The 23,045-nt window shown below is 39.0% G+C and overlaps 1 protein-coding gene across 2 annotated transcripts in view; it reads right to left on the bottom strand.

Annotated features, from left to right (window-relative positions):
* LOC140495813 (transmembrane gamma-carboxyglutamic acid protein 3-like) overlaps nt 1–23,045 on the bottom strand; it is a 67,902-nt gene that overhangs the window by 12,393 nt on the left and 32,464 nt on the right. The window contains exons 2-3 of one of the 2 annotated variants that reach the window (XM_072594956.1): nt 10,323–10,368; nt 5,667–5,794 (exon numbers count right to left, since the gene is read on the bottom strand). In XM_072594956.1, coding sequence (XP_072451057.1) covers nt 5,667–5,794; nt 10,323 — 129 coding nt within the window. In that variant the 5' untranslated portion in view covers nt 10,324–10,368. Of the gene's footprint in view, nt 1–5,633; nt 5,795–10,322; nt 10,369–23,045 lie in introns of both variants that reach the window. The other variant, XM_072594955.1, reaches the window with a different exon arrangement.

The following is a 23,045-nucleotide window of genomic DNA, read 5'->3' as shown; positions in this document are numbered from 1 at the left end:
ATATTGTGTGCAGTTTTGGTCGCCATACTATAGGAAGGATGTGGAGGCACTGGAACGGGTGCAGAGGAAGTTTACCAGGATGTTGCCTGGTATGGTAGGAAGATCCTATGAGGAAAGGCTGAGGCACTTGGGGTTGTTTTCTTTGGAGAAAAGAAGGTTTAGGGGTGATTTGATAGAGGTGTACAAGATGATTAGGGGGTTAGATAGGGTTGACAGTGAGAACCTTTTTCCGCGTATGGAGTCAGCTATTACAAGGGGGCATAGCTTTAAATTGAGGGGGGGTAGATATAGGACTGATGTTAGGGGTAGGTTCTTCACTCAGCGAGTCGTAAGATCATGGAATGCCCTGCCAGTAGCAGTGGTGGACTCTCCCTCTTTATGGGTATTTAAGCGGGCATTGGATAGGTATATGGAGGATAGTGGGTTAGTGTAGGTTAGGTGGGCTTTGATCGGCGCAACATCGAGGGCCGAAGGGCCTGTACTGCGCTGTATTGTTCTATGTTCTATGTTCTATGTTCTATAAACGGAATAGTCCCACTGACAATTATTTTAGAAAAAGAATAGTGAAAGGTAATAAAAACAAAAAGTCATAGAATCACAGAAATGTTATAGCGCAAAAGGAGGGTTTTCTGCCCGTTGTGTCAATTATTAGAGAAACCCAACAAGTCTGGCAATATCTCTGGACAGCGAGTTTACATTTCATATCCAATGATTCTTCTTTAGAGCTGAAAGAAACTGTGAAACAACAGAGCACGTGGAACAGATAGATGGAGGATGGAGCCCAGTGCAAAATACATGGGGAATGCTAACTGTTGTAAAGGATAAATCGAAATGCAAAATAGTGTTAATTATAGGTGTGAATAGTCAAAGAGAGTTGGGGGGGAGCGGAATGGGGGTGTTGTATAATCACAAGGAATACTGCTCTTGTTCTGAAATTTCTGAACTCAATGTTGAGTCTTGGACACTGTGAAGTGCCTCATTGCAGTGTGCTGTTCCTCCAGCTTGCTTTACACTTCACTGGAACACTCCAAAAGGCTAAGGATGGAATTGCTGACATGAGAACAAGATCGTATTGAAATGGCAAGCAACTGGAAGGCCAGCGTCAGAGTCATTCTCACAGAGAGTAAAAGTGTTCCACAAAGTGGTCACTGTAGAATCAGAGATGGATCAAATGAAGGCGAGAGAAAGAAGGAAATAGGATAATCATCATAATGACCTAAAAGGTCTGCATTTCTTCCTTGAAAGGAGTTCAAAAACTCTACATCCTGCACCATTCTCTATCATCCAGTTTAGCTCATTGTCACATTGAACAATTTCATCTTTGATTCATTCCAGTTCCTCCAAGTCAAAGATATGTCATGGGTGTCTTTGTAGGGTATGTGGTACCATCCTTGTTCCAGTCTTACTCAGGCCCCCTCCCAACTCTTTTTCTGGTTGCTTCCTGGTCTCATCCAGAATTAGCAAAATGAATTAATTTTGTCCCCCAATTTCCATTCTCCTCTCACTTTCACCTGTTTCACCTCTGAATATTCCCTTACTTGACTTTTCCGCTTCCATTTCTGCAGATACACTGTTCGCCAATATCCATTACAATTCCATTGACTCCTACATTAGTTACATTGACTACACTTTCTCTCAGCCTGGTTCCTGCAAGGTTTCCATTCCATTCTTCTTGTTTCTCTTTTTCTGCTGCATTTCTTCTGATAATGTCATTTTCCATTGGAGCGCCCTTAACATGTTCTCTTTTTTGTCGCCTCAACTGAAGACTTTCCCCCAATATGTTTGACAGGGATGTCAGCGATGTCCAACCCATTTCTACCATCACCCTTTCCCTCCCTTCCAGAACAGTAGAGTTACCCCTGTCCTCACTTTTACCCCACCAGTCTCTGCAACCAAAGTTAATCCTTCACAATTCTTTACATTGACAAAACCAAAACACAAACTGGGTGACTACTTTACAGAACACTTAAAGTCTGTCTGTAAAAATGATCCAACTTTCCCGTTGCTTACCATTTCAATACACCATCTTGCTCCCAGGCTAACATTTCCATCCTAGGCCTGTTGTTGTGTACCAGAGAGTGGCACAATGGCTCAGTGGTTAGTACTGCTGCCTCATAGTACCAGAGTCCCAGGTTCGATTCCAGCCTCGGATGACTGTGTGGAGTTTGCACATTCTCCTTCTGTCTGCATGAGTTTCCTCCGGGTGCTCCGGTTTCCTCCCACAGTCCAAAGATGTGCAAGCCAGGTGAATTGGCCACGCTAAATTACCCATTGTGTTAGGTGCATTAGTCAGAGGGAAATGGGTCTGGGTGGGTTACTCTTCGGAGGGTCACTGTGGACTTCTTGTGCTGAAGGGCCTGTTTCCAAACTGTAGGGAATCTAATCTAATCAATGCAAGCGTGAGGAACAATATCATAATTTTCTGCATCTTATAGCCTCCAGGACTCGGAGTCCAACTACTTCAGAGAATAAACAGTGTTCTCCATTACAATTACATCCTTTTCTCCCCACCATCCCCTCCAAATGTCTAATTTGCATGGACTTGCTCTGAGAAAAACCAAACTTTTTTTGAATATTCACACTTATCATTATCACTTATTTTGTATCTGGATTTCTCTTTTTCTACCACTGGCATTCCCTTTGACTTTTGATTTGGGAGCCATCTTTTCTACTTGCTCCTCCTCTCATTTTAGCAACAGCATAAAAAATTCCCCAGTCTCATTCAGTTCTGAAGAGGCGGCTTTGGACTCAACATTAATTCTGTTTTTGTCTACACAGATACTACTAATCCTGCTGAGTTTCTCCAATACTTTGTTTTTATTTTTGATCTCCAGCATGCATAGTATTTTCCTACTTTTAAGCCTGCTTTTACTCGGCCCTTTTACAAACAAATTGGGGTGACATTTTTTGCAATAATACAACAGCTGGCTTATCATCAAATAATTTTACTAGCATTAATATTCAAACGAAGAGGACAATATCGCCAACATTCCAGGAAAACTAACAAGGACTGGAACTCACTAATCTAATGCAAGGGAAAAAAATGGTATTAGAAAACATAATGACACTAAAGAATGATCCCTCCTGGATCGAAAGATTCCCTTCCCAGGATTTTAAAGAAGTGAGGAAACTACAAATTCTTTAGCCACAATCTTCCAAGGAGCTCTCAATTCAGAAATCGTTTATTATTCCAAAATTGCAAATGCAATTCCATTAGTTAAGAATATGGAGAGAGAAAAATCAAGGGATAGAAATCAAAACATTATAGATCTGTCAGTCTAATATCTGTTTTGGAGATGCTACTGGAAAGAGAGAATGAAGGAGCATTTAGAAATTTGAGCTCATCAGAATGAGGCACGTTAAGGCCAATGAACCTAACTTAATGTTTCATAATAAAGTAAAAAACATAGGAATGTCTCTGAATGTAGTTTATACGATCTTCCTGAAGGCATTCAAATAAAAATTCCACAGAAGAGAATGTTAGCGAGAAGTAAAAAGTCATGAGATTGAAGGAGAATTATTTTGCTGTTTAGAGGATTGGTTAGATGGTTAGATTGGGAGAAAACAGAGTGGGGATAATGGGCAACTAATAGCAAACTACAAAGATTTGTGCTGGCATCAACTGCTTGCTACATTAATGACTTAGATATTATAATACAGAACCTTTATCCAAGTTTCCTAATGGTATAAAGCAAAGCCTGGTGGTATAATTAATGTAAACAGGTGCATAACATTACAACAAGACAGTGAAGTAGTAAGTGAGTGGGTGAAAAGTGCTGGACGGATTTCAATGTATGTAAATAGGAGGTCTTCATGTTAACCCAAAAAGGGTGATCTGAATAATATATGAATAGTTAAAAACTAGGAAAAGTGGAGCTCCATAGCGATTTAGGGATTCATGTGCATATATTATTGAAATGTATTAGCCAGGTGTGAAAAATAAGGGATAATGGAACACTAGCCTTTATAACTAGGCAATTGGAATTTATATTGGAGAAAGCATTGCTCCAGCTTTACAAAGCTTCTGTTAGACCACATCAGGAGTACTGAGTAGAATATACTGGCTGAAGCAAAGAGTAAGATAAACAGAAAATTTAAAAAAAAACAGAATGCAGATTCGTGGCCATGAATGAAGACTGAATAGAGGTCTTCTGCATGTGGTAACTGAGTTTGCATTTATTCCTTTCAATGTAGGGGATGTATCATGGGCAGTGAATAGAACATATTCAATTGAAAAATGTAAACTGTTGCCCTACTAATGGATAGTGGGAAGTGAGGAGGTAAAAGGACACACCTTGTGTTTTACAAGGAGGTGACATGGGAAAGACAGAAGTATTTAGGGTGAATGACCAATAGGCAAGAGAGTGTTAATTGTTAATGTAGCAGATTGGATGAATAGGTGGGAAAAAACGATATGCAAGAAATCAGTTTTGTGAAGCAAAAACAGATTGATTCAATGAGGCTAGTAAGCTGGCCTGTTTATGATTCTTGGGCAGGAGGCAGTACAAGGTTTGGAGGCCATGGCAGAAATGATATATAAACCTCAGAAGCAATGCAATGGAGAACTTTCATTTCATCAATCAATGCCAAATTCAAATAGAATTTGCAAATGGCAAACTTCAGCTCAAAACGTCTTTAGAAATCTTGTTCACACTGTACATTTTATGCCAGATGAAATGGTCATAATGTTGCCAATCAGCATTTTACTACAACAAATCTCAACTTCCCAACTCCATGTCACTCCAGTCAATTCATCCTATTATAGATGAAAAGCACCATGTAATATTACATTTTTTGTAAACTTTATGACATCGTGAAGAGGCAATTTAAATGCATTCTTATTAATAAATCTTGCTGCAAAATTATCCCTATAGCTTTCCAACAATAATGATCCTTAACCTGCTTCCAAAGCACAAAACTGATACAGCAAAAACATACTTTTTCAATTAAAAGAAACTTGGAAAATAACTAAGCAAGAGAATGAATTGAGTAATATATCAATGTAAGTTAACAATGTTTGAAAATAGAAACAGATACAGATGTCAGGAAAGAAAAGGCTACAAATACTAATCTTAAAATTCAAATTTGGTTTATCAGCTTTCTTCATTCCACTCCGAGTACATGCTGGCATATGCTCACAATGCTGTCAGTAACCAGATGATACCACATTCAAATAGCCATTGAACCATGGAGATCAGAGGTAATTCCAATGCTGCATTTAATTGACATCACACATCAGAATTTTACATCTTAATACATTTATTATAATAGTTAACGTGAACCGAGACAGCTCTTTTTTAAAATTCCTAATCAAAGAGTTCTGTGATGAATTATATCAACACCTACCTGGACTGATTTAGCTTACTCAACAAGTATCTAATTTGTGTCATTACTTACTCAATGGTTTAGTTCTACATCTGATGGTGCATTTCTAAATATAAATCAGTACATTCCACAGCAGGACCCAGAACAATACTTGCTACCAGTGTGAAATTTGCCAAAAGGTTCAAGTTACACACTTAATCAGACCAGAAGAAACAAATTTTGTATGTACACAATAAAGACATGTACATTAAACACTACTTAAACTTTACACGTCAATCAAGGTGGTGAAATCTGAAGAATACACTCACTGTTTTATCATTGTCCTCAAATACCTCCTTTACCTCTTCATACACACAGATCTCCTCCATACATTCTCGCTCAATGCTGCCTTGCCGGATCTCTTCTAGAAAACGATTTGCTCTCGGAAACCGCTTCAGAATGGAGTTGGCATCTTTGGATGTGAGAAACACTACAGGGGCAATGGGAACATTTAAACCTTACTAGTATGTTTCTGAATAAGTCTAAGAAAGGTTTTCAATATCTGCAGAAACCAACAGGATGCCTTGCATTGATCTGTGAGATGAATGTAAATACCAAAACAATAATGATAAAGTCAAAAATCTGCTTCAATCTGCATATATAGACCACATGGAGCTTTCAATTCATGAATAAAGAAAAATATACACCACAAAGGTCAGATCTTTAAGCGGCAATTGGATAGGTACATGGATAGGTGCTTAAGCTAGGACAAATGTTCGGCACAACATTGTGGGCCGAAGGGCCTGTTCTATATCTATGTCTATTCATTAACTAGGACTTGAAAACATTGCAAGGCTCTAGAACTGACTAGCAATGACAAACATTACTTGATATGGAGCTGACCATGGATTGAGTCATTGCAATGGCCTAACAACAATCACTGATTTGACATAATTTGTTTCTGGTCAATCATGTTGGCAGGCTGAGAGAATTTTTCTTTTAAAAAGACTCTAATGAGGTATTTTAATTTGAATAAAAATAAAAGGTTCAATTTATGAAAACAAAGGATAACTAAATACACATGATACTGAAAAGGAAGAGTAGGTCAATCGCTATCTGGAAAATAGGTAAACACTTTGGTTATGATCTTTCAAAATACTAGAATAGAAACATAAAATTGCCAACAATTAAGGAAGTAACAGCTCTAACAGATTGACGGGGTGGGGAAGATGGTGCTTGGCACACTTGCCTTCATTGGTCAGAACACTGAATATAGCCGTTGGAATGTCATGTTGTGGTTGTACAGGACATTGGTGAGGCCACCTTTACATGACTGCATATAATTCTGGTCACCCTTCTATAGGTGGTGTTGTTAAACTTGACAGGGTGCATGAAGGTTTATAAGGATGGTGCCAGGACTGGAAAATTTGAGTTATGGGAAGAGGCTGAATAATTTGGGGCTTCCCCCCACCCCGAGCATTGGAAGTTGAGAGATGACCTTATAAAAAGGTTTATAAAATCATAGGGGGAGGTGTGAGGCATGGATAGAATGATTAGCTAAGGCCTTTTTCCTAGGGTGGAGTCCAAAACTATATGGGATAGGAGTAAGATGAGAAGGGAAAGATTTAAAAAGGACCCAAGGGGCAGATTTCTCATGGAGAGGGTTGGTGTGTGTATGAAACAAGTTGCCATGGAAAGTGGTGGAGGTGAGTACAATTACAATATTGAAAAGGCATCTGGATAAGTATTTGAGTAGGAAGGGTTTAGAGGGATATGGGCCAAATGCTGATAAATGGGACCAGGTTAGATTGGGGTGTTCTGGTAGGCATGGACAAGTTGGACCAAAGGGTATGTTTGCGTGCTGTATGATTCTGTGGCAATTCGGGATGGGGAACAAATGTGACCTTGTTAACAATGCTCACATCGCCTGAAGAGAAGAGTTTAAAAAACTAGATCACCAAGTACAACACACTTAGACGCTGTTTATCAGAACTAGTGCATTCACATTGAAGAGGGAACAGGCTAGGAAGACCAATTTGTAAATACTGTGCTCTTGCAATAAAATGAACCAGCCTAGATTCAGAATCAGAAAACACGTGGAAGTGACCTTTGTCATTTTGATGAATTATTGAAAGAATGGCTAAAGTAATACATCCAAAGAATTCCATCTGCTACCATGTTTATCAATGAAACTGCATGCTGATTAGGAGGTTCAGAAGAAACATATCCATTAATAAATGAACTTCCACAGGCAGCAATCTTTAACAATGCATTAATAAAGTAAGACCTGGAGATGATCACATTGTTGCAGTGTAAAATTTCACCTATTTGTTTCTCTATATGTATTAAAAACTATCGAATGGGCAGCATCAAACTATTAAATGGTGAGCTCACATGTCACTATTTTACATCAAGGAGGTTTTATGTTAGATATTGTACTGAGGAAGAATGGATCATGCTTCACCTTAATGTAATAACAGCATTATACTCACTTAAAAACAAAATAATTAGCAAGGGGCAAAGAATTCAAACTGTGACAGCTTACTCTTGAAAACCATAGTTTCATCACAATCTTTAATTTACTGCCTTCTCCAATTTGGGATGAAGCACAAATAAGTTGTTCATACTGTAATTTCTGATGCAAATGAAACCATAAATATTTAATGTGTTGAAACAAAACTAAATTCTAAAGTCTCAAATCAAATTCAGTTATGTGCATAATCGAAAATGTTAACGGGTCTTTGAAGACACATTATCTCGTTGTGATTGCATTTCCTGCCAGAATAAAATTCTTTTCCCTCAACAACTGAAACATAACAATAGATCCCAGTTCAAGCAAAAAAGATTTATCATTTCCCACACCTGTAAAGCAATAATTTCCCACACCGGTAAACCAAAATATCTTGCATACACACTGAAGTGTTCAGTTCTTAAGCTATGCAAGCACTATACAAACTCTTACATAGTTTCAATATAGAACCATGCCTGAAAATTTCCAGGATTATGCGAACTAACACCCTTGCATAAAACCAACATAATGAACCAAACTGGGAGTGCATTTAGGGAGTATGTTGATGGATTTACTTTCCCAACTTAATCTGAAATACCCTGATGACGTTTTGGGGAAAACAATGTTTGCTGATGTTGCAGCTGCAAAGGGCACACTCCCACATTTGAATAATGACATCCTTAAACATTACTTGCATTCAAGACAGCAAAGTGTCAGAAAATCCTTTCCTATCATCTGTTTCACAATTTCCCAATCTCTCCCACCTAATTCCCCTGCCTTGTCCCCTCTCTCCCTCTGGGAAGCAGCAGAGTGAACACCAGGAACAAGAAATGGAAAGTAGTAGAGAGCAGTCAGGGAGATTCCAAGAAGCAGATGATGGGCAGAAACATGGTAGTAATGTCAGCAAAGGAAGAAACAGTGCAGGTATTAGCGTATAGAATGATAGCCAAGTCCCAGGTCAGCAGCAGAAGTTCAGTGTTTCCAAAATTAGTATCAACTTCTAGACAAAGCATGGAGAATTGGAGGTGCCAACGCAGAGGCAGAGCTTTTCCACGGGTGGGAGGAGATAACTCAACACTAAATAGGTAAAAAAAAACAGATTCTGGATTAGTGGTGCTGGAAGAGCACAGCAGTTCAGGCAGCATCCAAGTAGCTTCGAAATCGACGTTTCGGGCAAAAACCCTTCATCAGGAATAAAAATATGCTGCCTGAACTGCTGTGCTCTTCCAGCACCACTAATCCAGACTAAATTAAATATGCAACTCAGATAGTGGGATCAAAGAAAGTTTTGGAAGAATCTTGAAGCAAGAAAGCACTTTATCGTGGGATGATAATGACATGATAAAAAAAAAGTCTAGTGGAAACACAATTAGCTTAGACAATACTAATATGTTAAACATGTAAACAGGCAGTATGTGCATGGTAGTGGTTTTGAAATATACAGGAAAGCTACAAAAAGGGAAGCAAAATGCATGAACAGATAACACATCTTAGCTGGTGCAGGCTGTGAAAAAAGTTTTTAAGATGAGAAGAAGCTGCAAGTAAAATCATAACTAGTAACAAGTAATGACTCAAACAGGCCCATCAGGACAATAGAGACAACTTTTATTTTCAACAGAAGAAAATAGCAGATAGTTAAAAGAAAATGACTGGCCTATTCAACAGAATCCTGATCATAATGCCCTTAACCCATGATCAGCTATGCAATCACCAGAGAGAGAGAGAGAGAGAGAAAGAATCAGATTAAGAAAACCAGAGTCAGAGGCAATTTAGGAAGAAAACATCAGGGAAAATTTTGAACTATTTAGGTTATTTATTCCAGCTCCTATTAACTATGATTTATATCATTTGCTAATCATCCTACCTTTTGTTTGTTGTCAACTTTGTTATAAGCAGGAACTGATCCAGCTCTCTTTTGAAATACACAGTAAATCAAGCCAAACCTGCAATTTTTCCATAGGTATACTATCAATTGGGAAAACAATAACCTCCCAATGCCCAAGTTAGTGCTCGGCTTATATAAATGAGTCAGTATGATCTCAGTCCTCCGATCTGAATGAAATAATCGATGTAAATAAATATAGCCTAGATCCATAAAGATGTTAAATACCTCTACCAGATCATCCCAACTTTAGTACAAGTATATCTAGGTTTTTAATCTTATCTGGGCAGCTACGATGGTATAAAAAGGGTGAAAAAACAAAGCCATACATGATTACTGAAATAAGACTCAACCAAAGTCTTGCATAAAAGGAGAAAATGCTTTTATTTGGTTTTATATTTAATTTTCCTGGCAATTTCTAACATGAAAATTGTTTGGTCTTCCATTGATAAATTCATAAACATATTTGCTAAGGGGACAGAAGACCTCAGATTATAAACTACAAAATAAGGTTCTCAGTACCCATAATGGGAATGTTTGAAACAACACTGTTGACATCAGAAAAATGTTTTAGATGTAACAGTATATGTTCTGAAATGACTCCATGAACAAAAATTATTTACTTACTTCTTTCTCGCCTGCTGAAATTCTCCCTTGGATAGAACACATACACCTGTCAACAAGACAGAATTTATTATCAGTAGCAATAGTTAAGTGGCCAGATAAAACCAGAAATCTGTAACTATGAGATATAGTGCTGCTGATTATAGGAAGTAACTTAAATGTGTTCATTGTCAGCCAATTGTTAGATCAAACATAGTAGCCATATGCTGAACTGTAATCCCTAATTCAAATGCCAACAATGTTTATGAGTGCCTAGCTGGACATCAGAATGTAACAGAAAACAGTTCTAACCACAACAAACTAAAACAAGCATCAACTGCATCAAAATACAACTTAATTTCTTGAATAATATTTTATGAGTGGATAAAGGTAAACAAAAAACATTCAGCAAATATGGCTTTCACAAAAAATATCTATGAGGAAATTTACACAGTTGCCAAAGTTCAATATTTTCAAACTTCACAAGCATAAATTACCCTAAACAAATAGCTGTAATTTTCATGTATGCACCTTTTAATTTTGCTGGTACGTCCTACATTTTCTTTGAATATTTCTCTTCCTTTCACTAACCTGCTTTCCTTACTGAAATTAAAGACAGTGGACATGCTTTGAAACTATTTATAAAAAATATAAGCAGAGGGGGCAAAGTCTTTGAAAATGACTCTTAAGACAATGAAAGTAAGCAAACTTGGTGATGGAAAGGAAGGTGGACAACACCCAAAGGAATTCAAGTCCTTAAATACTTAGGACAAACAATTGACATGTTATTGCCCATTCATTTAGGAATTCCAAGTGTCTTTGGAACTTCAAAATGTCCTCAATGGCACAAGTGTACATTTTTATTGTGCATTTTACCTAATCCTACATTGTCTTGCAAATAGTGAATAGCTGCTAATAGTGTGGAGTGTCATGACATCTTTGATACCAAGTGTCATTTTTGAGTTAGATATTTCAGCTAATAGCTCTTTTAACTTTACACAGCTAATCACATATTAAACAGCAAGAAAGTACTTCTCACCAACATTATTCAAAGGGATCGTCAGCTTCCCAGTAAATTGCTGCTTCACTTCTTATGGCTATTGCTCTACTTCTATAATGTTTAATGATTTATATTGTTGTTGCAAACTACAAACTCCTATAATGAACAGTATGGCAAGTGCTGAAAGAATTTGTTTCTTATTTCAAGGCTCCTGCACAAACTGGGTGCTTGCACACATAGATGCACTAACAGATAATCCCCGTGAAATTCAATATGAATTGGAAAATAAACAGAGGTCTCTGAGAAAAAGACAAACTGCTGAAAGAGAGAGAGGAAGGCACAACAAATTCTACTGCTGACCACATAGCTAATGGTGCAGTATGTAACCTACACATTCACGTGCGACATGTGTACAATGACAACTATCATGCCCCAGAAAATGTCATACAATAAACCACAAGCATAAAGAAATACCATTTCCAAAGCTTCAACCACTCTAGAGAAGACCTGCAGTACACAGCAGAGAAAACATCACAAGCCAAGGTGATCTGTTCCGTGTTATACATTCTTTGAATTATACCCTAGAGGGTGGGTAAGGAGCACAGAGCATATTGCAGCAGGATCGAGAGGAAGAACAGGAAGGGTGCAGGCAACACAGACAGACTCCTTTATGCTTGGGCTCTCTGAAGAACTCATCAACTCTGAAGTCAGAAACACAACTCCTATTTCCTATTTATCAACAGCCCCACACCGTACAGTCTTCCATCACTAAGCATAACAGTGTACACTTGGTACAATGCAAAAAATAAAAGAAAAGTTAACTGGATTTTAAAAAGTAAGATACATAAATAAGCATACAAAGTCAACTAATCACCTTTGTTCATGCCCTGACTGTCTGCCTTCAGCTTACCTATGCCTTGCTAAATACACCTATCCCAGTGAGTTTCATATATCAGAAAAAACAAAACAAATGGCCATGCAAAAGACTTCAAACAGCTCTATCTCCGGATGGTATAAGTTCAGACTGCACCATCTTGGCACTGGTGACTGCAAGCTAGGTTGGCTAATGAGCTGACAACAGAAAGGGCACTAACAGATTGAATGTGGCATGCTACCAATTAATATCTTCATAAGAGATGACAACAGTTTTGCATTCGGTGGATCCACTGTCACTCCCCATTTTCTTTTTTATTTATTCATGGATGTTGGCTCAGGCAGCACTTACTGCTCATTTCTAATTGCCCTAGATTAGAGAGGCTATAAGGCTATTTCAGAGGGCAAATAACAGTTAACTTCACTGCTGTGGATTTGGAGTCACATGTAGGCCAGATCCAGGTGAGGATTGCAATGTCCCTTGAACAGCTCAGGGGATTCGGGCATTCCTAACCTACAGCACCTCTCCATTTGCTCCATGGTTATCTGTGACTTTACCCTGAAACAGAGACATAAGAATATCAGTAACAATGTGTAGGTTTCATATTGCAATACTCTGACCTGCCTGCTACAACTGAAGCTATGTTGATGCTGCAAAGATTTGATATAAGGGTGACAAGCATTGAGTAAAAGTGAGGTGCACCATTCGAGTGTCAGGCAAAAATCCTGTTTGCTAATGGATGAATGATGGGGCTGTGGTACAGTGGGTAGTACGAGAGGCTGCTCCTGTTGTAGGTTTGACTTGAAAAATGTACTCACTGACCTTGATTAGATTTGCAAAGCCACTGAACATTTTCCAGGTCTTCAGGTTGCTTTAGCCACCAGCTCCTATTTCCTTTGCAGGGTGTGCCTCAATGGTCTCATGGTCCCCGCAGACCCATCGTCTCGCTCCTGTTTATAAACTCCATCACTAAGGCCTACAGTACTGCATCAAAGAAGCTGGAAGCCTTCTGCTTCTCTGCTACCCTAGTACTACTGGTTTTCCATCACCAAAGTTTTTCAGGATATGTTCGAGCAACTGATGTAGCCCGATGCACCTCCACATTAAACAAGCACAGGCAGTTGTACATTGTGCAAACATGCAGCCAGTCAGCATCACGTATAGTATCATGCTAAAGTGGACACTTTCATGTTAAAGAGTAGGCTGCACAATGTTTGTGCACATTACTCAAAATTTCTGATGCATCATAGAGTTTACAAAATTAAAGATTAATTTATTTATTAAGCTGTTCTAAACAATAATGGTTTAACTGAAAAAGATTTATACTCAGAGGAAGATAAACTTGAGAGAAAGTGTCATAGGGGTAATATCACTGAATGCAGAGTACCTGACATTATTCATCAAGATGACTGAGCTAATTGACCTTCTGTAAAGTGTGACACAGAATAAAGACGACAGCATGTGTTCACCATGGTAATTCATGGAGGCCTGCCTCCTCCCTTTATTCTATGCTTGTGGAGTAGTCAAACCCAAGCTGTGTGAAACCAATTGTCTCTATAAAAGGAGAGAGACGTGTATGGCCCTTTGTGGGCAATAGCATCTTATATTGCATTATATTACAGTATAGGGACTGGAAGGAGTGTGCAGCAAATAGCACCACTGTGAACCAGGCTGCAAGAGCAGACCTGCACAAGCATGGCAGCAAAAGTTGATATAAAAATTAACAAGTTAGAATACCCCCAAACCTGTTCCAACCTGTCAGAGCTGAAGTGTGGCATCACAAAAAAAAAAGTAGTTAACTTTTAGATGTTTCTTCCATGTCTGTTTTAATTGGCCAAGTAGTTTGATTCAGGTGACATTATTACAGCTGGAGGACAGGTAGGAAATTTCCATTTAAGAATATGTAACATCCAAATTAATTAAATGGAATAGAGATAACCGAATGGGTGATGTACAGCAACTATAATAAATGGGAACTGGTGGATCCCAGTGCAGTTCATGGTGACCATATCTACAGCAAGCATTGACTGCTTAAGGAAACTTTGGTTCACAATTGATGAGCTGGAGCCCAAACTGTGCCACTGTTATGCATCAGGGAAGGGTGAAATGTCCAAACATTGTGTTTCAAGTGGCAGTCAGATCCCTTAGATTCATTAAATCAAATTTTATCTACAGTCAAGCACAAGATGGTGTGACTGCCAATGAGGCAATTATTGGGATCCAATCACCAATTAGCTTTGGAGGGGCCTCAGCCAGTTCCTTTGTTCAACAGATATGATATACTTGCCCCCAGTATCAACAAAGGCACAGACTGCAGGGACAGTCAGAGTTTGACTAGAGGGCCATTCAAGTTGAGGAAGAAAAGAGAAATTAAATGGTCATAAGGGATAATACAGTTCATGGAACAGATGCTCCACAGCAAAGTTAGAGTCCTGTGTTGGCTACCTGGTGCCAAAGTTCAAGATATCACTTTTGAGGTGGAGAGGGACTTACGAGGGGAGAGGAACGATTCACCGGTCATGGTTCACATAGATATGAACAACAATACAGGGAGAACTCCTCCCACTTGAAGATTACTAGGCACCTGGGCCAAATTAAAAAACTAAACCACAAAAGTTATAATCTTAGAATTACTACCTAAGCCACATGGAAATTAGCAAAAGATAAATAAAGGATAGATAAATATCTGGCTAAAGATTAGTCTGCAAGAAATGGGTTCCAATTTATGGGCACTGGCAATATAACTGGGGAAGGAGAGCGCTATTTGGTTAAGACAGACTTCATCTGAACCCTGTTGGGGCTAATGTCCGAGTGAATCAAATGCATAAGGTTGTAGATGAGGCTATAAATGAATTAGTCGGAGCTTGGCTTTGTTGGGGGGGGTGGGTAGTTCCATTAAAAAGTGAATGTAAAAAGTCAAAAATTAATTACAGAATAGAGGTGCAGGGTAGTGAAGAAATGAACAATAATCAAAATGTATCCTGAAGAAGGCACTGTTTTACAGCAGAGATTAGAACCAGAATAAGTAATAAAGGTAAAGAGTCAAAAATTAAGCACCTTTATTTCAATATGTGCAGCATTTGTAACTAGAAATAAATGTCAGACACATTTGTAGACTGTGTCAATGATTGTTCCTTAGAGCAAGATGGTGCATACCCTACCTGGGAACAGGCTATTTTAGATAAAGTAAACTATAATGAGGTGCAATTGAGATCTCATAGCTTGGTATAATGGATGCAGTGCATGTCATCCTTTTTTTCTTCTTTGTCCTACATAGACCTATCAGATTTTTAAAAATTCATTCATGGGATGTGGGAGTACTGGCTCAGCCAGTATTTATTACCCAACCATACTTACCCAAAGGGAAGTTAAGAGTCAATCACATTGCTTTGGGTCTGGATTCACATGTAGGCTAGACCATGCAAGAATGACGTTAGTGAAATAAATGGGTTTTTCTGACAATCGGCAATGGATTCAGACTCTTACTTCCAGATTTTCGTTGAATTCAAATTCCACCATCTGCCACAGCGGGATTCAATCCCAGGTCCCCAGAACATTATTTGGGTATCTTGATTAACAGCCCAGTGATAATACCACCAGAGCATCACCTCCTGATAAGCAAGAAAAACTGCAGGTCTATAGAGAGCGGGCAGAGGAGCTCAAATATCTGAGCTGTTCTTATGGACAGTCTACATCGACATGATGGTCTGAATAGCATACCATGTTTCTAGTACTTTAATATACTGGCTTCACACATCAGTTCCTGGAATATTCCTTATTAGTTTGTTTGCATTGCCACCATAAAAATTACTTTACTCTGCAATGACAGCCCATCTTGACCAAACTGAAACACAATGCAACAAGCTGGCAAAGCCTGTTAACAGCATGCACTTTTCTCCAGTCTTGGCTTCAGACAGTAGATGTCATACAGCACCATGATGATCAACCTGTGTGCAGCAATAAAACACAGGAATGTGTGCTGAGATCAACTGTTAGAGATACACATGGTGACAGAATGCAGATGCTGTTGAGATCGACTCTCAGGGACTGTGCGATCAACATGTAGGAGACCACAGTTCTCAGAGGTAGCAATCACAACATGATAGCGTTTCAAATTCAGTTTGAGAGAGAGCAATTCAGGTTTCAAAGCATTGTCCTAAAATTAAATAAGTCCAGTTACATAAGTATGGCAAAAGATTTGTCAAATGTGGGATGGGAAATAGACTAAAGGGACAGTCAGTAGATGAGCAGCAGGTTGTCATTTAAGCAAACATTAGTTCTGGTTGGAAAGAAGGACCCAATGGGAACAATGAACCACCTTTTGTTAACCCAGATGGTCAAAGAAAGTATTCAATCAAAAACCAAGACATACAAAGTTGGTAAAACCAGTGGTAGGTCATAGGATTGATTTTTTTTTAAAAGAAACCCAGCAGTGATGACTAAAAAACTACTGAAAAGGGAGGTAATTGTTTATGAAAATCAATTGCTGAAAATGTGTTGCTGGAAAAGTGCAGCAGGTCAGGCAGCATCCAAGGAACAGGAGAATTGACGTTTCGGGCATAAGCCCTTCTTCAGGAAGCCCTTCTTGAAGAAGGGCATATGCCCGAAACGGCGTTTCTCCTGTTCCTTGGATGCTGCCTGACCTGCTGCGCTTTACCAGCAACACATTTTTAGCCCTGATCTCCAGCATCTGCAGTCCTCACTTTCTCCTATGAAAATCAATTGACAAGGAATATAAAAACAAATAGCAAGAGCTTCCACAGGCATATAAAAAGAAACAGAGCAGCTAAAATGAGTGTGGAGAATGTGACTGGGGAACTGATAACCGGGAACAGGCAAATGGCAGATAATTCAAACCAATACTGTGAATTGGTCTCCATGGTGGAAGGCACTATAAATATCCCAAAGATGTCAGATAAGCAAGGTGCTAATGGGAGGAAACATTGTACAGGCACTTCTCCTATAACCATAGCTGCTTTCGAGTGAAACCTTGCTTAATAGAAAATCACAATATAAATAATGGGGCCTATAGGAAAAGTGGGGTTAGGGGCAGACTTACAATCACTCAAAACTCACCTGAAAGCCTAATGCAAAATATAGCACAGCCTGAACACAAGTATAAGTCATATTTATCAACAAAACAAAAAGTAAATTTAACACAATACATTTAAGAAATATTGTTAATGCGGGGATATTGGGTCATCATGGTGTGTAAGGTAGAGACCCTCATTTCCTGTCAAGTGAGCTATATCACATATTCACTCCTAATGCTCAAAACTCTTTATAATATCTAGCTGCTCTTCCAGTGTTATAACCTTTCTTTTGCATTCACCACCTGCAATTTTAATCACCAGGACACTTCTTGCTAACATTCTTGTCACTATGTCCCTCCATTATTTCAAAAACAGGATAATCTATGAGTAGTTTACAGGACGCTGCTCAATGTATCTCTCTCAGAAATAGAGAGAGAAAGCTGCTCTCTGTACAGTACCTCTCTCAGAAAACTGCTCTGTCTGCAGCTGACATCAGCACAAGCGCAGAACAGTATGAAGACCAGCGCTGACATTGGTGCATGCGCAGAACAAAGCGTGTGAAACTATCATCCTGGAATCATGCTATTGTGAACAGAGGTAAGCATTCTCAAAAATGCGGTTCCTTAATTCCTCGGTAATGCCGGAATGCTCGCATTCAGAGAACTTCCTGTAGCAATCTCTAACATGATGGACAAAGCTTTACTCTTACAACTAACAGGACAGAAAGCAGACATTTCACCAGGACCTGGTGACCAGCACGCAAGGATTTGATGCAACAAGGTATGTGTCAGGCAACAAGTGAGTGTGCTCACCTGGAATGATAGCATGAATTTGTGTGTATTGTGACGGCTTTACAAATTGGAGAGAGGCATGACCTTTTTTTTGTTTAATTGAAATTTTACTCAGGAAAGTCCCAAACATTAGAAAGCTTTCAGTTTTCAGTTCACAGAAAACTGCCTGACATCAGATGCAAGAACAGGTTTTCCTAGGGAAAAAAAAAGTTATTTCAGAACATTTATGAAATTGGTCACCTCACTGTTGAAGGTTTCAGTTTGAAAAGCCCAGACCTGAAGGGCTTGGTTAAAAACCTTGAAGGGTTTTTTTGAAGTTCAGAAATTTTTAGATCAGTTGTGTGAATAATCAAGGAAAAGGCTGCCAAGCTCTCAAAACCGGGAATCAAAAGAAACTTGTAGATGTGATAAGAGAAGGGAACTCCTCTTACAGTTGAGTACTGTGAAGTGATAAAACAAAATTCCATCTGTTTCAAACTGTCATGTGCTACAAAACCTTTACAAAACAAAACAGTTTGTTCTATTTTAGTTTTGTTTCTCTTGTGTGTTATAGTTGAGCCAAATGTGCATGGAGCATTGCATGCATATGTTTCAGTGAAAGAAAACCACATTAAAGAAAAGAAAGACAAATTTGATCTATTAAGGCAGACTTCAATCTGGGATCTGACTTGTTCAGCAATATCACCAGCTGAAATCATAATATTTTCCCATTACTGTAAAACATGGGATGTGTTTTAATAACAATCAGATGATTTTGATAAACCCTTCGGACAATGCTTTGCAATGGATACAAATAATGAATGAATGAGAGCCCTATCTACGGTGGCCGCTCTTCATCTGGAACACCCAGACCCAGTCTGGTCTGTAAGCAGCACCCTCCAAATTCATAATCACTACCACCTAGAAAAACAAAGGCAGTAAATACATCAACAAGTTCCTATCAAGTGAGTCACCTTCCTGAATTGGGATTATATTTGCCGTTCATTCAAAATCCTGGACTCCCTACTTGAATGAATTGTGGGGATATGTAAACCAAATGGACTGCGATAATTCAAGGCGGCAGCAGACCGTCATCTTCTCCAAGACCATTAGGAATGAGGAAAAAAAAATGTTGGCACAGCCAGCAAAGCCACATTCTATGAATAAATAAAACAAAATTAATTGTCCTCTGGAATGGCCCAGTAAAGCACTTAGATATGAAGAACTCAACTCATTACCACTTCATTGAGGGTACTTATGAATGAGCAATAAATGCAGGCCATGACAGTAGAGTCACATCCCAAGAATTAAGAAAATACAAATTGCTAACAATATCTTGTACTTATCACAGTAGTGAAGTTGTGACACTGGTTAACATCATTTCAGAGTTGTGGCCTTATTTGAATCATGACATCAGGAATTATTTCATTAAAAATATTCCAGATGTAGAACATCTATCCTATATAATATCAAAACTGAAAGCCTACTGCAGTAATTCAAGTGATTCAGATGATATCATACATTATGAGGTAAAGTTGGAAAGATCTGTTAAAATCAACCATGAGGAGAGGTGTTGTTAAAATACAGTTGGTGTTATTCAGCCCAAAAGCAATAATCAGGAAATACTAAATTACCTAAATTTGATGTGTTCTGTTAATAAATCTTGCAAAGCCTGAGAAAACCTGGGTATACAGCTGAGTAATGCATTTTATTTAAAATTTCACGCAATGCTTCATTTAGAATGGGCAATTGTATCAACAGATTCACCGCAGATGTAACTGCGTAGACAATTAAGGATTTCTAAGAATACCTATCAAACCATCAAGTGTGAAAACAACCCTTTAGTTAACTTATAACAATGTTAATTTAAAACTAAATAGAATATGGAAAGTATTCCTGCTATCTGCTGGATGGCATTATAGCAACATGTTCCACATTATTTTCTTTTTAAATACACTATCAGCAACTATATTACTACTATCTTAAACATTCTTCAAACGCCTCACTCATGGTTAACACACTAAGGTTTCTTTTCCATAATGATGTATTTTACAAATACATTAAGGACAAAAGGGTAAAGAGGGAGACAATGAAGCCCCTCAAAGATCAGCGAGGCAAAGGTGAGGACTGCAGATTCTGTAAACCACAGTTTAGATCAGATGGTGCTGGAAAAGCACAGCAGGTCAGGCAGCATCCGATGAGCAGGAAAATCGACGTTTCGGGCAAAAGCCCTTCACAAGGAATAGAGCCTCTATTCCTGATGAAGGGTTTTGCCCGAAACATCGATTTTCCTGCTCATCATCCTGCCTGACCTGCTGTGCTTTTCCAGCATCACTCTGATCTAAACCCCTCAAAGGTCAACAAGGCGGCTTTTGTTTGGAGCCGCAGGAGATGGGGCAGATACGAAACGAGTATTTTGCATCAGTATTTACTGTGGAAGAGGACATGGAAGATATAGAATGTAGGGAAATAGATGGTGACATCTTGAAAAATGTCCACATTACAGAGGAAGAAGTGGTGGATGTCTTGAAACATACAAAAGTGGATAAAAGTAGGATTTGATTGGTGTACCCGAGAACTCTGTGGGAAGCTAGAGAAGTAATTGCTGGGCCTCTTGCTGAGATATTTGTATCATCAATAGTCACAGGGGAGCTGCTGGAGGTTGGCTATCGTGGTGCTATTGTTTAAGAAAGGTGATAAGGCCAAGCCAGGGAACTATAGACCAGTGAACCTGACGTCAGTGGCAGGCAAGTTGTTGGAGGGAATCCTGAGGGACAGGATGTACATGTATTTGGAAAGGCAAGGACTGATTAGGGATAGTCAACATGGCTTTATGCGTGGGAAATCAAGTCTCACAAACTTGATTGAGTTCTTTGAAGAAGTAACAAAGAAGATTGATGAGGGCAGAACAGTAGATGTGATCTATATGGACTTCAGTAAGGCATTTGACAAGGTTCCACATGGGAGACTGATTAGCAAGGTTAGATCTCATGGAATACAGGGAGAACTCGTCACTTGGATACAGAACTGGCTCAAAAGGTAGAAGACAAAGGGTGGTGGTGGAGGGTTGTTTTTCAGATCGGAGGCCTGTGACACGTGGAGTGCCACAAGGATCTGTGCTGGTCCACTACTTTTCATCATTTACATAAATGATTTGGATGTGAGCATAAGAGGTACAGTTAGTAAGTTTGCTGATGACACCAAACTTGGAGGTGTCGTGGACTGCGAATTACAACGGAATCTTGATCAGATGGGCCAATGAGCTGAGAAGTGGCAAATGGAGTTTAATCTAGGTAAATGTGAGGTGCTGCATTTTGGGAAAGCAAATCTTAGCAGGACTTATACACCTAATGGTAAGATCCTTGGGAGTGTTGCTGAACAAAGAGACCTTGGGAGTGCAGGTTCATAGCTCCTTGAAAGTGGAGTCGCAGGTAGATAGAAAGTGGCATTTGGTATGCTTTCCTTTGTTGGTCAGAGTATTGAGTACAGGAGTTGGGAGGTCATATTGCGGCTGTACAGAACATTGGTTAGGCCACTGTTGGAATACTGCATGCAATTCTGGTCTCCTTCCTATCGGAAAGATATTGGTGAAACTTGAAAGGGTTCAGAAAAGATTTACCAGGGTTGGAGGATTTGAGCTATAGGGAGAGGCTGAATAAGCTAGGGCTGGTTTCCCTGGAGCGTCAGAGGCTGAGGCTCTATCAACTTTACAGAGGTTTATAAAACCATGAAGGGCATGGATAGGATAAATAGACAAAGTCTTTTCCCTGGGGTGGGGGGAGTCCAGAACTAAAAAAGGCATAGGTTTAGAGTGAGGGGGGAAAGATATAAAAGAGACCTAAGAGGCAACTTTTTCACGCAGAGGGTGGTACATGTATGGAATGAGCTGCCAGAGGAAATGGTGGAGGCTAGTATAATTGCAACATTTAAAAGGCATCTGGATGGATCTATGAATAGGAAGGGTTTGAAGGGACATGGGCCGGGTGCTGGCAAATGGGACTAGATTGGGTTGGGATATCTGGTCAGCATGGACGGTTTGGACTGAAGGGTCTGTTTCTGTGCTGTTCATCTCGATGACTATGAGTCTATAACTAAGTTTATACAATGGTATTCACATTACACAGCAATGGTTATTTGGGATATATACACACACTGGAATATATCTTCCTCTATGTAAACTGTTTTCTTAAATTAAACATTATGCTTATGACAATAAAGGAATTTTTTAACCTTAGACGGAAGGAAATAGGCTTTATTCTGTCACATAAATAAAATGAATACTTGTTTTCTCGTAATCATGGTCATTGAATAAACTCACACTTGTTGTAATATCCATGATGTCCATGGGACGCAGAGCATAAACAAAAAGTTCATGCGTTGTATTACAAGCATCAGAATCACAGAAGACATTACAAAAATAAAAAATGCTGAAACACGGGGCACACTAATCTACAGTTAAAAGAAGGCAAGGTTTGATAGAAGCTTATAAAATCATATTCTATCAATCTAAGGCTGACCAACATACTGCACATTTCTAACATTTTGGGAGGTAAAATCATTGGCCCTTAAAAATGGCCACAGGGAATGCGATGCACAAGTAACTGACACCTATTAACAACAATGCTCATCAGTTTAGTGCCACCTTCTCATTTTCATGGTATCCAGGCAGCATCAACTGCACAACTGCACTGTTCATTGGCTAGCTGCATCTGAACGCCTACCATCACTGAAAGCTAGTCTGCACTGGTTAGAATATGCCTCTTTAAGGCAAGGCATTGGTGGAGGGAGTGAAAAGGAGGATGTCTTGCATCTGCAGGTGATCATGAGGTCTTCTAAAACCACAGTCAGAAGGCAACAAAAGCAGATACCCATGTAAATCAATGCCAGAAGGCAAACTCCAAAGATGCAGTGCTGTAAGAAGTGATCACACAAGTGGTGAATTCTAGCAAATACTCTGTCAATGCTATATCTTACCAATGTCACTATTAACCTCAGATACTATTGAAATCACCAGACCCCAATCACCTATCAAGTCTGAATCAATCAGAATACACAGCAAACATTCATGTT

The sequence above is a fragment of the Chiloscyllium punctatum genome, chromosome 25 (genome assembly GCF_047496795.1).
Source record: "Chiloscyllium punctatum isolate Juve2018m chromosome 25, sChiPun1.3, whole genome shotgun sequence".
Lineage (NCBI taxonomy): Eukaryota > Metazoa > Chordata > Chondrichthyes > Orectolobiformes > Hemiscylliidae > Chiloscyllium > Chiloscyllium punctatum.
Note: the sequence above shows the minus strand (reverse complement) of the source record. Positions and strands in the feature narration are given on the sequence as shown.